Here is a 17,648-nt window from a genome sequence, read left to right as displayed (position 1 = left end):
TATTCACCAGCATCAGAACAGGATGACCAGTCCCTTTCTAATGTCTCAGTTCAGAATTTCTAATTCCTTTACTTGAAGGCAACTCCACTTACTTGCATCAATTGACCAACATGCTCACTCCAGTCAGCTCAGGCAACTCCACTTACTTGCATCAATTGACCAACATGCTCGCTCCAGTCAGCTCAGGATGATCAATTCCCATCATGTCTCTGATCCAAATGAACACACAAGTGTTAAATAAGGGTGTCTAATTGTGACTGACGAGTCTTACTGAGTCAGCATGGTCAACTCCCATCTCAGATGGGGATGGCTGGTGCCCTCACTGGCATCAGGTCAAGCTTTTCATGATGTTAAGCCCCCATTTGACTACCACCCTTCTCTCAGCTGCAATTGAAGAAACCACCATTTTTTTTCAATCTAATGGTTTTATTTTAGGAATACAATGGAGTCCAGAGGTCAGTCCTTACAGCGATCACTGGGCACTTTGTGATTTTCCTCGTTGTAGTCAGACCGTGCAAAGCACATGGCTGCCTGACGGTCACACTCACAGATGAACGCCTCACAGGGATTGTTCCGATCTGCACAGTAACAGAACAAGAGAAAACACTGAGTGGTCATCCCACCTTACAGACCCTCTGCACAGTGGAGAGCCTGACAAGTGGGGGTGCTACTTACCATTACAGGTGATGACTCCCTCAGAGCAGGAGTATGAGTAGATCTCAGTGTAAGGGTTATCAAAAATTGGCCAGCAGTCCTTGTGTTGCATCGCTTCACTGTAGCAATGGTCATGGACTTGACAGCACCTACAATGCCAACAATACTCTTGAGAGGGCACTCATGTGGGGGACAGCAGGAAAGAGGCAGGCCATCTTACCTGTCAAGGTCATCAACAGGGGTCCCAGAACCTCCATATCCACAGTAGCACCCATACCGGTTATACTCGAAGAGTGGCCAGCTACTAGGCAGGACACAGATAATCATGTTCCGAAACTGCCAGAGGGCACTGGGTATAAATCTGGCACCTACCACTCCTGTTGACACAACCAGCACAGTTTGTGAGCATTTATCTTTAGTGAAGTCTCATACCATACAAGGCAAAAAAGCAGAACACCCTCGGTAATGTACGGAGTCCTTTGTCTGGCCAGTCCCACCTACTATCACCTCTTGTGGTCTGTTTCCCCAAGTCCTGTCTCCAAAATTGTAACCAAATGACCCAGGCACCTCTCCCCAATTGCAACCATCCATGTATCCAAATCCTCTAACTGAGCCACCCAAAAGGCACCTGCCAGTTTTTCCCAAAGCACCCCAGTCTCCTGAGACTTTTGCTCACCAAGGCAGAGCAGAATGAATGGCACAGTGACCACACGCATAGTGAAGATCTCGTAGTCTCCTAATATCCAGCAGCCCTGCAAATGTTGCTGTTGCAGTATTTATTCCTTGGGTGGCGGCCTGACCCCACCCTCCATGCCACACCCTGCCCTTCAAGTACTGCTCCACCTTCCCCTCCGCACCTCACCCCTGGGAAAAACTAAGATGGCACACAGGCAGAGTGCCTTAGAGTCTTTATTCAGTTTGCTGGCAGGTCATTTACAATGTTCAGAGGTGTCCAGGCTTTTGTACTCTAGGTTGTAATCGACCTTGGAGAAGCACATGACAGCCTGGCGGTCACACTCGCAGATGTGCTTTTCACACGAGTCATTATTCTCAGCTGGAAAACATAAAAATAAAGGAGTCAAGGAGAGATAAACAAGCAGTCAAATAGAGACACGTAGCAGGGCCACATGGTACGTTAATGAAACTGTGGTGCCCCAATATCGGAGAAAACAACGACCAGCAGAACCAGAAACTCAAATGATCAATATCCTGAGCTTGATTACTGGACAGCCAATAGAGTCCAGTACCAAGACTCCCACTAGTGCAAGTGATGTTGGTGCTAGAGCAAGTGTATGTACGTGTAGACCTCCGTGTAAGGATTGTCAAAAAAAGGGAAGAACTCTGGGACTTTCTTGAAGGCAGAATAGCAGTTGTCATGGACCTTGCAGAACCAGGAAAATGAAAATAATCAGGGTAAGTGGGGTAGTGGAGAAGCAAAGGAAAGTGGTACAGACCAGATCCGAGGAGATTAAGCGTCAAGATCATTCACTGGCTTCCCTGATCCTCCAAGTCCACAGTTGCAACAATAGTTGTTGTAGTCATGCAGTGGTTCACAGCCCGGGATGGCACACTTGATCATGTTCTTAAACTGCCAGAGCACCTGGTTTTGTCAGCTGATGTCACAGCAACTATAGAGAAATAAAGAATGAAGTCAGCGTCTCTGAGACTTACAAACAACAAAGTAAGTGAGGAATCCCAAAATGTGAGGTACAGTACATTCCATGAAACAATCCTCAAAAGTGCAGTGCTCAGTTACTTAACTAGAAGTACAAAAAATGTCAAAACTGGGACATGCAAGTGCTGATAAAATGGATTCCTTATTCCCTTTTGGGGGAATCGATCCTAAAATACACATATGAATGAGCCTCTGAAATGTAAAGTCTAGATAATTGACCCTTTAACAGAAAAAGAGAGTTTCCAAATACAAAATATAGCAAATATCTGGAAAAAGTCAAAAACAAAACTGAAATTGTTTCATCTACAATGCACAAAAACGTGGGTTACCCCAAATATTAAAATTAATGGTTCTCCAAAATGCAGGTCCCATGACACAACTACAGAAATGGAAAGTATGCCCACACATCAAAGTGAGTGGTTACTGAAATATAAGGGTCACCCACAAAATTTTAAAAAGGCATCTCAAGACCCCATGTTTGGGATATATTTACAAAAACTGAAATGAATGAACTCGGTCCTGTCATTCATGTAGATGTTACTTTGACACATACCACGTAACAAAAAATGTGCTGGAAAAACAAGTCCAATCTTGCAACTTACCTGACTTAAAGGATCTTTTATTAACGTCTGGGTACCAGGGGGCATCTTCAGAGGTATTGTGGGATCCATGTTCAATAAGTCAGAGCTGTTTTGGTGGCACAAGGCAGACCTACGCAATATTAGGTAGATGGTTTTTAATGCGGGCGGCACGGTGGCGCAGTGGTAGTACTGCTGCTTCTCAGTAAGGAGACCTGGGTGCTCCCTGTGTCTGCATGGGTTTCCTCCCACAGTCCAAAGACATGCAGGTTAGGTGCATTGGCGATCCTAAATTGTCCCTAGTGTGTGCAAGGTGTGTGTATGTGTGTGTGTGTGTGTGCCCTGTGGTGGGCTGGCACCCTGCCCGGGATTTGTTCCTGCCTTGCGCCCTGTGTTGGCTGGGATTGGGTCCAGCAGACCCCCGTGACCCTGTGTTAGGATATAGCGGGTTGGATAATGGATGGATGGATGGTTTTTAATGCTGTGACGGATTGGTGCATGTTGTAATTCAATTGAATTAAGTGGATTTAAGAACTTTAGTTATAATTTATTTTAATATATTTGCTATTTTTAATATATTGTTATAAATAGAAAAACTGGACACAAAAATGAACATAGTGGGTGGTACAGTGGATAACGCTTCTGCCTCAGAGATCCAGCATCCTGGATTCAAATCGCAACCCCAGTTGTTGTCGCACGGAGTTTGTATGTTCTTGCATGCCTGTGTGGGCTTTCCTACACACTAAATCAACTGGCGATTCTAAATTTGGACCCTATGTTGCAGTGAGTGTGAGTGTGTGGTGTATGTACGAGGGTGTCCCACCTCTACAGCTGTTTCCTGCTTTGTGCTGCAGGCATAAACTCCACCTGACAGTGAATTTGATTAAGCAGGTTTGTTATGCATTTCAATAAAATAGTAATTAGCTGATAACAATTATTTACTTTTAAAAAGACTGCCATTTCACCGTTTACATGGACTTTACTGGCTCTCCCCAGGATCACTTCAGGTTAATTGACAACTCCAAATGGACAAGCATCCTGCCCGGGTTTGTTTTCTCTTTTGCAGCTTCTACTTTTGGGCTCCTTTGCACTGAACAAAGCAATGTTAATGGATGGATGAATATTTGGAATCACTAAGATAACATAACAAATAGATGTGAGCATCACTTAAATGCATGAGTGTGAGAAAGCTGTGAGAAAAGGCACAAGCCACAAAGTTTCTAAGTCTAAAGGCCGTGGGGCAAGTGAATGTGGCCCAGGTGCGGTTAGTGGTCTGGCTGCATGACTGACTGGGCAGCCAACTTCCTCTGCAGAGATGTGTCACTCTGAGTAAACCGTTACCCCCATAAATCTGCACTCACCACAAATCCACACTGGTTTCACCAGGCGGTTTTCCCCAGCTTGCTTCAAGTTGACTTTAGATCGTCACATTGAGGCCCATTTTCCGCTGCTGGCAGGCACAACCTGAGCTCTGAACATCTCGTGCTTCACTCCAAACAATCGACCCAAATGCTCCACGATGTCTTCTCGCATCTACAGAAGCCAAACTACAAGTCAAGATCTTCTTCATTCACATCCTAGTCACCTGCCACTTCTAGACTCCCAGCACATGTTCCAGCTCCTGTTAGCCCAACTATCTGAGTGGCAATCAAGCAGGACCTCTTGGTAGAGCCAAAAGCAGGGAGTTCCAAAGCCTCTAAACCAAGGACACCCAAATTCCCTGATAGAAACAAAAAGGCTGCTAACCCTCCTTGTGCTGCCTCAGAAATGTGTAATGTAAAACCTGATTAATGGAGTCAATGGACAGCATGGTAAAGATCAATGACTCAGATTAACTAATACTGACAGAAAAGACAAAACTTCTGTTTTAATGTCTTCAACCAGCTGAGGGTTTTAGGAATGTGGGCTTATTTAAACATTTTAGGAACAGCAAATGCCAGAAATGCTTAGGAATGTTAGAGTATGTCACATAATAAAATAACAACTAACCATCTTTTGTAAGGGAGAGTGATTCACTCCATTTGTATGATGTCTAAATTGTGGGTCAGTGGTCTTGTCCTTGTGCTGCTGTGATATACCCCAGTCTCCATAAGTATAAATTGGATCAAACAAAACAATACCATATTATAAAGAGTTAAATAAATGGGTCAAACAGTGTGCAGCACCATGGGTAGAGCTGCCAACTCATGACCTGCTGATGTCTATTTGGCTTTTGCAGGTGCGCCCTGTGTCTTTGTGGGATTTCTCTTCACATGAAGGATTCCAAAATGAATTTACATCGGTGAGCGGGCAGTGCAAAGGATTTGTTCCCTCCAGTGTCCTGAATTAGATTAAAGTAATATAACCATCTCTAAACTGCTTAGATTTCTATTTGTGTTCTGTTCTTCTTCAGTGTTATCTCACCTGCACATATTCTGTAGTTATTGACTCTCTGTTCGACAGCCCATTACAAGGGTGCAAACATAATGAACGTTTGAAAGCCATACAGATATAGAATGCTGGCCAGAACTCCAAGCAGCCTTGGTGGGCTAACGGGGAGTGTAGAAATGGTAAAACTCGGAGCAGCTGGCCTTTTGGATCAAGGCCAGCTGGGGACATGCCAGTCTCCTGATGATTTGTTGAACCCCAAGCCGAGTTTCTCCCAGTGTCTGTGTACTTTTCCAGCGGCCCTTCTGGGAGAGGAGCACCTGGCCGACCTTGACTGGGATGAATGGGCTGAGGGGAGCGGGACATTAGACTCTGCAATTTTTTCCGACATGGTTGTTTGTCCTTGTGTTTAATGTATGACTCCATTTGTTGTACTATTGGCATACTGGTGCTTAACAATAACATCCATCCATCCATTTTCCAACCCGCTGAATCCGAACACAGGGTCACGGGGGTCTGCTGGAGCCAATCCCAGCCAACACAGGGCACAAGGCAGGGACCAATCCCGGGCAGGGTGCCAACCCACCGCAGGATACACACAAACACACCCACACACCAAGCACACACTAGGGCCAATTTAGAATCGCCAATCCACCTAACCTGCATGTCTTTGGAATGTGGGAGGAAACCGGAGTGCCCGGAGGAAACCCACGCAGACACGGGGAGAACATGCAAACTCCACGCAGGGAGGACCCGGGAATCGAACCCAGGTCCCCAGATCTCCCAACTGCAAGGCAGCAGCGCTACCCACTGCGCCACTGTGCCGCCCTAACAATAACATATAAATGGCAAATTACTTGACTAAAATGAAGCCAGGAGAAAAAAGAGAGAAGCCTTTTGGAAAAGCAAACCCGGGTATAATTGTAAATCATTGCATTATATAGCACTTTTCAAACGGAGTCAGGTGCAGGGAGTTAGCACCTGCCTCTGCAGAATGGGGTGCCAGTCTACTGTACGTGCCCAAGCCGATTAACATCCAGACCACTATGAGAATTTGGAGAGAAATCCTCACCATGCTGCCCGTCTTTACAGGTTATTAATTATTAATTCAGATGGCGAGACAAGTGAGAACTTAAAGCCACAGGCCAAAACAATTTTGCACATTTAAAACTGCATTTTAAAACTGACAAAGGAAAGCTTGCATCCAGCTAATCCAAATTAAAGTGTTGCATTTTGCAACTACTGTCTGTCAGCAGAAGCCTTATGGGTTCACAATGGATGAGAACTGCCTGCATTCTGTAACCCTTGGGGCGTTTGGCCAAAATGAAGGGAAGAGTACTAAGTGAGCCCTGCGAATCTGAAAAGGAACATTTAGCAGCAGAACTTACACAAAGGATAGAGAAATAAAAGGGAGAATACACTCCATTGTTCAGAAGAGCAGATAAGCAAAACCTGGCTAACCTCTTTGAACTTGATTTCTCAGATGGGGTGGTTTGCCCACATTTCCACTTTCATTCTCTCCACCTCACCCTTATGGCCTTGGCTTCGGCTTCTTCTTCACAACAATGGCACTTTGCAGCGTCTAGTGGCCCATAAGGTCGGGTGTTTCATGCACCCTGTCTTTTCAAATGGACTACACAGTGTTGTCTGCTCAGACCCAGGCAAAGTGCCCTCCGGTCTCCTCCAAGGGCTCTATTGCATGCACGTCTCTTCCAAGGACAGGCCCAGCACTTGCAGTCTTTTGCCAGCTTTCCAAGATGCTCCACTCACTTGTCTACTGCCTTCTAGTGGCTTGGGGAATATTACAAGCTTCTTTCATGGTACATTTGTCTCCCTCAGTATGTTTGGCACAAATCCCCTACTCCCCATAATAGTCTACCACTCCTAAGTAGTGTATATACAGGACAGTGTGGCATAATGGTTAAGATTTTGGATTTCAAACCTTGAGGTTGTGGGTTCAAATATTGCTACTGAAGTTGTTTAACCATGAGGAAGTCCATGAGGAAAACAAATTAAGAGTCCTGACATGTGGCATTACAAACAGATGGCCGAGTATGAAGGTGGAAGACAGGAAACAAAAACACTGCAGAATTTTACAATAATTTATTAGGAATTTTAAAATGAAATCTCAGGGACAAAACAATCAGTTGTTACAGTTTTGCTGATGACAATTGTCAGATTGTAAAACAGTTCACTGTTTTTTTCTCTTTAAAAAATACAAAAAAAAACAGTTCCATAAAACAAAAACAAAAACAAAACAAAAAAGTGATCAAACTGCTCAGCTGTGCCTCTTCAGTCCTTCCTCCACTAGTCAGTCAGTCTCCTTGAGTGGACTGACTCGGAATGCCTGTGGGCCAGATGTGCTCTGTGCCTACAGTGGCCACACCCACAAAGACTAGCCCCGCCTACTGCACTGTTCACTATTCCCCTCTCCTCCTCGGCAGTTTTACAGACAGCAAATGGCGACTTGTTGCATAATTTTGCCAACAGGAAGTAAAACGTACAGCTTTTTTTTTTTTTTTTTTTTTTTTTTAAATAAAATGCTTTCCTGAATGCCATTTTTATTTAAAGTTAAAATAATTTATTGCTTTTGTTAAATAACTACAGTACTGGTGTCTCTAGTAGTCATCTCAGCTTCACCCCCTCACTGTCTGTCAGGTCAAGAAAGACTGTTAGATACACAGCATGCTTGCATTTCCCTGCACAGAGTCCTTAATGAAGAATGAACAGGGCCATGCATCAGAACTAACTACCTAATAGGCTCCTTCCTTGAAGGGGTGTAAGATGACCTGGGTTTTCATTATTATTTAAAAGACTATACCATGAAAAGCCAAGTGCCCATCTAACTCAGTGGCCCCATCCCAATTTTTGGAGACATCTAGGCTGGCCACTGAATCAGAAAACCCACCCATAATTTATACACTGTCATATCTGCGATAAGAGCATATACAGTACAACAACCCACCCCCCTGCCCCACCAGATTCAAAAGAATCAACAGTGTTTTCAGAGATAATCATGAGATTTCTCTGGCTTAAAATGCCAAAGTGAAAGAGCTGAGCAAAGACAAAAGCCATATCCCCCAAACTACAAGAGGCGTTCTGTGTCCACACCTCAGCTATTTCACATCATCTTGGCCAATGAGTTTAATGAATGACTGGTAAGGATGACTGCTGCTATCTCCCAACTTCAGTTTGTCCTTCATTTGATCAGTTTTTTTTCCTCCCCATTAAAACACACAGTAACTTTGAATGAAAAAAAGAAAAAAAGAAAAACGACTGGCATTTTGCTTATTAAGGTGATCTAGTTAAGCTTAGCGATTGTGCAGGCTTGACCCTGTGCAACAGGCTCTGCTTCCTGGGCCACAAACCAAAGCTAGGCTAGGATGCAGGCTCTAAGCCCCTGCCTGCTCAGAGGGCTTCAGCTGAAGTACTGGGCCTCAAGCCTACTATAGGCTTACATCGTCCATCATACGCAAGCTCATGCGGGTCTGTAAAGTGCACAAACTTCAATTCCTAATGTAGGCCTCCACTGTTCATATCACAGCCTTACTGTGAGTGTTAATTGTGCACAAAACTTTCATATTAATTTCAGCACTAATAACCCGCTGGACTGCAAGCCTACTGCTAACCTTAGTCTTGCTGTCCAACCAGAAGCCTAATGTATTAGGCTCAAAGTATTGTACAGTTTTCCATTATTCTCCAATCTGCTGAAGCCATCCAAGCATGCATGGACAACCGGTTCACTGCAGGTCTTCAATCTGTGTGAGACATCAGAAAGCTCCTGTAGCATTCTGATCATTAGCAAACTGGAAGCCTGCAATAGATCTCAGCAAAAAAAAAAAAAAAAAAAAGGAAAACAATAAATAATAAAAAAAACAAAACAAAAACAACAACCATGGACACTAGCTGTTGAGCCCACTGTGCTCTATAAGACCTCCAAGCTATCCTGAGATCTTTTAATGAATTAATTAACCTTCAACACACTACAAGCCTATTGTAGGTTTTTGATGTGTGGTAGATCCTCCAAGACTGAAGGTTCCAATTTCATAATGGATCCTAATGCCCTACAAACAAAAAAAATCATCAGTCTCTTGCCATGAACCATAGCTACCAGTATAGTCCCACCCCAGCCAGCCACTCCCTAAAGATTCAGCAAGCCACAATGCTCCAGCTTTATAGCAGGTCTCATTCGCTGCTAACCCCAAAGATTATAACAGGCCACATTCTGCTGCTAGGCTCCAAGATCATAGTAAACTGCAGTTCAGTAGGAGGCCACATCATCCGGGCTAGGCCAAGTCCAAAGTAGGAAATAATTTCAAGATGGACAGCAACTCAAGAGTAAGCAGCAGCCTGCTGCCAGGCTCAATATCTTAAGGTACCTCTCAGTCCTCTGCTAGCTCTAAGGTTACTGTAGGCTTTAATCCTCAATAGGCTCAAACTCAGAGCAGGCCAAAATCCCAAATGTTGGCCCCCAAAGTTGACAATTTGCTGTTGGGCTTCAAGTTCGTGGTAGGCCTCAAGGTTACTATAAGCATAAATTCAACATCAGGCTACAAAGTCCCAATATCCTGCAGGCCTTGATACTCTATCAGGGCCAATGCCACTTTTTAGTCTTGCATCCCACAGTGCTCATCAAACTTATTTGAGAAACTGGACTGCAGCATTAGGCCACAAGCATTGGCCCGCTCAACACCACACAACATTTTTGGCCCTTCTGAGTCCTCAAGCCTGCACTCAGCCAAAAGCTTGCTGTAGGCCTTCAGCCTGCTGTAGACCCCCAGCTTCCACTAGGCACCAAGTCTACTGAAGGTGCCAAGCCTGCCCACAAGTCTCACACTAGCACGCTCGGCCACTTCTTTGCAGCCAGCCGATACAAATTCAGTATGTATTATTTACAATATTTTACAGAAAAAATGTTTAAACCAATTCTGGAAAAATACTTTCTTGATTATCATAGTGTTTTTAAAACTACCAAAATATACATTTTTGTTCAACAGTGATGTTTTGATATTTGACTTTAAAAATTTTAAAATCTGACATTTACAAAAGAAAACAAAATCCAAATAACCTTTTTAAGCAAATCTTTTTTCTTTTCATTTTTTTTCCTTTTTTGCTCCCTCTGTCTCATGAACCAAGATATTTTTTAGTTTCGGCTGTTGAAATAAAATAATTAACAACTCCGGGAGGGGAAAAAAAAAAAAAAACAAAAAAAAAAAAACAAAACAAATGAAGATTCTCAGTAGACTCTAAACACAAAAATATAGGAAAAAAATCTGAAATTTGCTTGTTTCTAAAGGCGGCGCTACAATAAAAGGCTGAAGGGAAAAATGAACAAACGAACAAGGTACAACAAGGGAAGGCAGCGTAAAAACTAGGAGCTAAAGAAATAAATACAAGTCGAAGAAATAAACACAGCGTTAGTACACGAACAGAGCGATCTTCAGGTCGGTGGGTTTCATCTTGAAAGCTGGGGCCAGTTAAAAGAATGCAGCAAATTAAAAAAAATGCCTTGGTCTGCAGCAATTGAACCCCATCTTCTCACCAGCTGACAAGAAGCCTGAGAAAAAAGAAACACAACTGCTTTACAAAAGAACAAGAGTGCACCCAAATACTGCTTCACAATGTTGTTCCCCGTGTCCAGTTATTAGCCCTATGCCTATGCTTAGTTTCTCAGTGTGCCCTATGTAGTGCAACTTTATATTAGCACAGAATATGTCTTCTTGTCATTTCAAGATTAGAGCTGCACCACAATGGGCCAGCCATGCCAGGACTTTTTTTTTGTTACAAACACATGTAATTCATTTTACTTTTTTCTGAATGTTAGTAATTTTTATTTTATGTCATGCAGTAAAAAAAAAAAAAAAATTAGCAACGCCTGGGATGCAGGAAAGGAACCTTAAGCTTCTGTTGTATGCTATCATTTTTCTCGATTTACAATTGGTGCTGGCTTTTTGTGGTGTGTGACACTGGCATGATAACACTTTAAAAGAAGCAAAGTTCAAACATCACGGCCAACTCACAAAGAATAAATAAATAAAATTTTGTTAAGGAACTTACAGCCTTATATCTCATTTTGGCTTTCTGACTTTGTTTCTCAGTTTGAGTTTTGACCTAATGAAAAGATCAGGTGGACTTCACATACAACAGACCACAGCTGGTTTTTTGATCATTCCTTTGCTAAGTTTCTTTAAGTAAACCTTCTCTAATTTTCACTTGAATTTAAAAATAAATTATTTGTCTGACTGAATAACTTCCTCTGTTAGATTCAAACTCAACAATTAGGATTTGCTCATTTACACTTTCATAGGACAACCCATTAATTTCTAGAGACAGTGATGCTTGCACATAACAGTACCAGGCTGTGGTAGAGTTAACACAGACATGATCCTGGAAGTTGTATAAAAGGCTCATGACCGCTGATATTGAAAGCGGCTAATCTGCCGTGACTTTTACTGTTCCATAACCTTTTCTCCTTGGCACAGAGGGCAACTAGTTATAACAGAGCACCTCGCTTCATCTCTGCAAACTATCCATCCATCCATTTTCCAACCCGCTGAATCCGAACACAGGGTCACGGGATCTCTGCAAACTATGGTTCTCAAAATACAGCTTGAAAATGCAATGATGCAAATCAATTCACCTATTGCCTTTTGTTACGTCATGTAGTAAAAGAACTTGGTAACGCAAGGAAATCATGAATGGAGTCTTATGCAAGTCCTTGCTGTGCTGTAATCCTGGTATGCATCCATGACTGCTGTACCTACCACATGGGTTGGACAGGTTTCAATAGCTGAAAGATTTAAAATTTGCCCATCAACACATAACTCTATTGTTATGTTGTGTTCACATACTCCGGGGTATTTTGTGAGTTGCCTCTTGTGATATCTCACCTTCTCAATAAAATTCACCATTACCGTTTATTTTCTATTTGTGCCATGCAAAAAGTAAAAAGCTCAAATTTGTTTGAAAATTAAAAAAAAAAAAATTAAATATAATAATAATAATAATAATTCTTCACATTTATATTGCCCTTTTCTCATTACTCAAAGTGCTTTTACATAGTGAGAGGGGAGCCACTTTAATCACCACTGCCAGTGTGTAGCATCCACCAGAAATGATTTGATGGCAGCCATTTTGTGCCAGTATGCCCACTACACAAGAAGTGATGAGAAACAGTTTACCAATTAGAGACAGGGGATTATTAGGGGGCTAGAATGACTAAGCCATGGTGGGAAATTTAGCCTGGAGATCAAGGTACACCCTACTCTTTACAAAGGATGCTATTTGATTTTTTTTTTGACCACAAAGAGTCAGGACCTCGATTTTTGGTCTCAACCAAAGGACAGAGCCATATTTATGGCAGACCACAGGGAAAGTGCCCCCTACTGGCCTTACCAACACCTCTTCCAGCAGCAACGCAAGCTTTTCCTAGAAGGTCTCCCATCAAAGTACTGGCTGGACCTGTACATGCTTAGCTTCAGATGGATGACCTGTTCTGAAGTGTATTTGGTATGGCTGCTGGTAGGTATCGCATCATTTCAACTTCAAAAATGCCATTTGTGGCTCAACTATTTTTAATTTTATTTTATTGAAAAAGGGAGAGATAAACATTGCGGTCAAAACTTAGCTAATTCAGGCTGCATTGATTTCTAAGAATTGTCCAATACTGAGCTACAACTTCAAAGTCTGTTTATGTGAAATTTCCCACCAGGAAGTTTGTATTTCTTGTCTGTCCCATAGTATGTGAATGCAGCATTAAATACCCTGATTAGCTTTCATCCTTCCCATCAGCAGAAACATTGCTGTACTTTACTCTCAACTTACACTGACTGTAAAATGGTCTAATTACACAATGGAACCCTTCACAATAAAAATGAGAACACTCAGTTGTCAGCAGCATTCAGTGACTGCAACAAAATAAGTGAACTCCCTCAGTTTGGCATGACTTTATTATAAGACCAAAACTGAAACAATTATTTACACAGATTTGTCTGTGACTTTTTTTTACCAAGTCAAGTCTGAGTCAGACCCCTCAAAATTTTGCGTATAAATTTCCTGGCACCGTCTGACAAAATATAAATTAGCAGTAACAAATTATACAACTAGCCACTCACTACAAGTGATCTGATGATTCCACCTTTTTTCACAAATACATTGTCTAGTAACATGTGGGTAGTATAACTACAGTTCTGCAATATCAAAAAAGATAAAAAAAACCAGTATTGACATTTTAGAGAAAACTAAAATGACCTATTTCTTTTGAAAACAGCATCTGATAAATCAGGATGATAATCTAAGAGGGCCGCAGTTTTCCACTACAAAGTTAAGTCTTTGGGTTGTTTAATTTGATTTTTCATGTGAGCGGCAGTTGTGGTAAAAAGCTGCCAAACTAAGTAAACATGTGAGTAAAACACAATGTGGCAAAGCAATAGGGTTAAGATACAAATTTCTAGCAAATGAAAGGCTTTTGTGCTATAGACAGAAATGACCCCCACATATGGAGAGGGTCCGGAGTTGATTTGATTTTATCCATTTTGCGCCAACTTACCTGGCTCAGTTTGCACCTGCCGTTCCCCCCCTCAATGATAGCCATTTGTAAAGGCTGTGGCAATTAGAGGACCCTAGAAAAAATAAATTAACAAATGAAAAATGACTAAAAGACCCATGCTGATGTAGATTCCACTAAATAATGCATTCATTTTACAAAACTTTTAAACTCCTCAATCTGTCATCAAACAAATGAAAACATTTCTGTATTGCCAGGTTTTACAATGAACACCATCTCAAGGCACTTTATTGGTCTAATAAATTTGTTTTTGCATTTCAAAAATGTGAACACTGACATTTAAGGTGAGTTGCTCAAGGTCACAAATAGTCAGTGATAAAAAATGAATCACAATCTAGTGATTTATAGCCCAGAGGTCCACATTCTTGGGCTTATTGCTAACATGACATACATTTTTGGCTTAATTTTTATTCTCTCACTGGTTAAGATTCTGAACCCATCAATGATCCTTCAACACTGCAAACAGCTCAATCCACAATTTTAATGCAAGACAGTGTTTATCATAAAGTATACATTTTAATACAACACTTGGAAAGAAAAATGATTGAAAAGTGAAGCCACTGAAATCTAACATCCTCAGAAAGGAGACACCTATATTACTAGACACGCCTGACAAAGTAAATAATGAGAGCACTACAAAACCTAACCAGCAGAATTACAAAACAGCTTTAACACTAGAATTACCAGAGCCTACGAAAAAACTCGTAGATCCGTCCCACCTTAAATCGCTTCTTAAATTCGTTCGAACCTCTCTGGCATCGTCTTTTGTCTTCTAAATGTGCAGATAAAGACAAGCTGTAAGCAGCCGGCTATTCCATCCCCCCAACGACTTAGAACGTGCACGAACTTCTCCCAGCTCATGCCTTGATTGATTATTTGGGAGTGAAGTGGAGTTTTATAGTGGAAATAATAGACTGTTATTTCGAACACACGCATTTCATGTGTGTTCCGTTTCTACAGTAATCTGTGTAAACACATTTTTAAAACAGAAACGTTTTTCATATTCTAGTAGTAAATGACAAAATGTAGGCATAAACTATATAATGTATGAATCCTGAAGTCCAAATATCAAAGAAACACTTTCACAAAAGGTACAAATATAACAGAACAAGTGCGCTTTTATTCAGAAATATAATTGCAGAAAAAAAGCTGCCTTAGTGTGCGACATTGACACTCATTTACTATAACTGCCACCATGGCGCAACAGTATCAGTTGCTGACTGGGAATCAAAAAGTCACGAGTTCGATCCTGAACGATTCCCTTTTGAGAAGTGAACTGCTCTTATTTTTACTATTTTAGAATAAAAAGATATATTTGATTTCAGTTTGTAACAACCAGTGTAATTTATGATATTTGTAAAGGTTAGCTTTGTTTTTGGTTTTTTTTTATTTACTTTTCATTCTCTCAGTCGCGTTCAGGATCGTTCCCTACCCCATCTGACACTGCTGTTTTCACATAAAGACGCGCTATAGCTCTGCAATGTATCACGATACATACGACTGCGTGTTTTTTTTTCCCCCAATCTTGCCAGTCCCCACATGTTGCTGTTTCTTTTGTACTCCAGGACATGCAGAGGAAAGCATAGTAAAAAGCAGTAACTTCAGCGTTATATGCAATCATCAGACACTCCCCATCTGACACTGCTGTTTTCACATAAAGACGCACTATAGCTCACCCAAGGAGCGTCTTTCTACATTTACGACGTGTACTTGTTACAGTGTACACACCTCTCTGTGCTATGGTTCCTTTTACACTGAACAAGCACCTGTAATTTGCAGCTCTATTCATTATCTCAAAACACCACGCATATTCACAGTAATTCCCAGTTATGTCCACCACTCACACCCACGCCCACAACCATACAGAACTGATTCCACATCAGAGAATTTCCAGTTCCAGCATAAATTCATACCCGATCTGACGCTGTTCGTTTTCAAATAATATTGCATTTAGTGCAATGATGTTTTCACATATATTGTCTTTCTTTCAGCTGTGTAACAGAAACCACAGCATAGAGAGAAGTGTGTACATTGTAACAGGTACACACGTTGTAAATGTATTTGTAAATGTAATTTTCAGGACACACTGGCAATAGATTCCATGTAGCCTTTACAGTTCCATCTGACATAAATCACATGCCAGCCCCTTTAGACTTATTTAGATTTGTATTACCTTATGAAAAGGACAATTTGATCCAGATCACACATCTGTTCCATTTATAGGGTAAATACAACTTTTATCTCTCTCACTCGCTCTGTCTTTAAGTGCTAAATTCAGAACTGACCCCAAGGCTATGCCCAAATCCAGTGCTGGGAGCAGGACTTGCAGCGCTGATGTAACTGCTGACACCAGACTCTTGATTGGCCGCTCCATAAAGGTCAGCCATCGGGCCCGGGCTACTGGTTCCAAGAAAACCCCCTGTGCGTGTTGGAGTTGAACCTGAAAAAAAAGAGGAAGAAGAAATGGAGTAAAAGGAATGAACAGGGTCTTCCAAACATTCAATGAATTGCACATTTTAGGCATGCTCGCTTGACACAGAAAATGCCACTGTACTACCCAGTCCTGCCTGTCCTTCTGGTTCTACAGAAGAAAACAGGTCCAAGGGCACAGAGGGAGTCATCATCAATACCGTTATATGGCTTCCCCATAAACTAACAAACAGGTGTAACATATTACTGGTATTAAGAAGCACCCCAGTTTCTCATGCTATAGTTTAAAATCGAAAAAGATATTAATGGAAACTCATTTTGGTGCCCTGAACTTGGGGTACTAACAGGGAAACAGCCAGGCAGTAAATAGTTCTCTTTCCGAACAACGCTACCATTACCTGTTCCTCGCACCACTGCTGCTGCTGCTGCTGCTGCCGCCATGGGGCCGTATGCTGTCAGGGGTATGGCTGAAACACAACGAAAACAGGCGCTGTTCATTTCCATGCCAGTGAGCAACGCTGCAGGCGAGAACATCGCGTCTATTACTGATCGTTCCTGGTTTAACAGGACCTGTATTTAAAACTGCATGCAGACAATCAAGAAAACATCGACTCTCAACCCCCCTTCTCCCCCAAACCCCCACTCCGACTAACAGCTGAGAAAACAAAAATTCTGCTTATGCAGCCTCAATTGCAACACATGAAACAAAATTTGCTATTTGTTTTCCCTTTATGTTAACATTTATATCATCCATGGGACATCTTTAAAAAAAAAAATCATACCAACATTCACCTGTGAAAATAAAACAATCCCTGCAAACAATGTCAGGGCAGGCTCCCTGCAAATGCAGTTGTTCACATCCAGGCTAAACCAGAATGCTTGAGGAACCCCAACAGGAGCACGGCACAGCATCTGGCTGGCATATAGTTAATGAGTATAACTTCATCCCACAGCACTACCCCCTCAGCAACATCACCCTCACACCCAGCCCCACCCACATCATACCCATAACACCTTCAAAAACACTGAGAAGAAGCATGCTGCTTGTAAATTTCAGGAAGTTCAACTGACCTGCCATCTCAGGGGGGTGGGGTGAAGTCAGAAGGGGGGTCCTCTCTAATTGGAATTCTAGAATAGAAATTTAGAGAATCTTATAAAAATGTAGGAAAGATTCCAGAGAGACAGAAACGTGGGGAAATCAAGCTAAGGGGCAGCACCTAGCTCCAGCACCAGGAATTGAGGACCATTACTATCAACACCTCAAAAAATGGTGGCAGCGGCGGGAATTGTGGACAAACATGAAGGGCTGTAAGGTTGAGTATGAGCTCCAGTGCAAGGGTGTCTTTGCCATTGTACACTCATTTGCCTATAAGTGTAG

General features: G+C 41.9%; 3 protein-coding genes across 3 annotated transcripts in view; all 3 read right to left on the bottom strand.

Moving 5' to 3' along the window:
• Nucleotides 1-405: 405 nt before the first annotated feature.
• Nucleotides 406-1,502, bottom strand: LOC114668559 (phospholipase A2-like). Its single transcript, XM_028824356.2, has 4 exons — nt 1,331-1,502; nt 875-1,031; nt 676-803; nt 406-578 (listed from the first exon to the last, which is right to left on the bottom strand). The coding sequence occupies exons 1-4, from the start codon at nt 1,368-1,370 to the stop codon at nt 457-459; spliced, it is 447 nt and encodes a 148-aa protein (XP_028680189.1). The 5' UTR covers nt 1,371-1,502; the 3' UTR covers nt 406-456.
• Nucleotides 1,503-1,549: 47 nt separating this feature from the next.
• On the bottom strand, nt 1,550-2,838 carry LOC114668560 (phospholipase A2-like). The gene is given in 3 exon segments (XM_051921317.1): nt 1,550-1,708; nt 1,953-2,120; nt 2,122-2,838. Coding segments are annotated over 3 exon segments (405 nt in total). The 5' UTR covers nt 2,234-2,838; the 3' UTR covers nt 1,550-1,583.
• Nucleotides 2,839-7,362: 4,524 nt separating this feature from the next.
• msi1b (musashi RNA binding protein 1b) overlaps nt 7,363-17,648 on the bottom strand; it is a 68,948-nt gene continuing 58,662 nt past the window's right edge. Inside the window, 5 exon segments of the mRNA XM_028824813.2 lie at nt 7,363-10,831; nt 13,823-13,895; nt 16,126-16,280; nt 16,669-16,737; nt 17,342-17,398. Of these exon segments, the coding sequence (XP_028680646.2) occupies nt 13,854-13,895; nt 16,126-16,280; nt 16,669-16,737; nt 17,342-17,398 (323 nt within the window). The 3' untranslated portion in view covers nt 7,363-10,831; nt 13,823-13,853.

Source organism: Erpetoichthys calabaricus, chromosome 18 (genome assembly GCF_900747795.2).
Source record: "Erpetoichthys calabaricus chromosome 18, fErpCal1.3, whole genome shotgun sequence".
In the NCBI taxonomy this organism is placed as follows: Eukaryota; Metazoa; Chordata; class Cladistia; order Polypteriformes; family Polypteridae; genus Erpetoichthys; species Erpetoichthys calabaricus.
This window is presented reverse-complemented; position numbering and strand designations above follow the sequence as displayed.

Excerpts from the sequence above, each read along its gene's own strand:
- LOC114668559 (XM_028824356.2), bottom strand. The coding sequence starts at position 1,370 with ATGCGTGTGGTCACTGTGCCATTCATTCTGCTCTGCCTTG. Across the intron at positions 1,032-1,330 it reads ATTCATTCTGCTCTGCCTTG|GAGTGGTAGGTGCCAGATTT; the intron begins GTGAGCAAAAGT and ends TTGTGTCAACAG. Across the intron at positions 579-675 it reads GGGAGTCATCACCTGTAATG|ATCGGAACAATCCCTGTGAG; the intron begins GTAAGTAGCACC and ends GTTACTGTGCAG.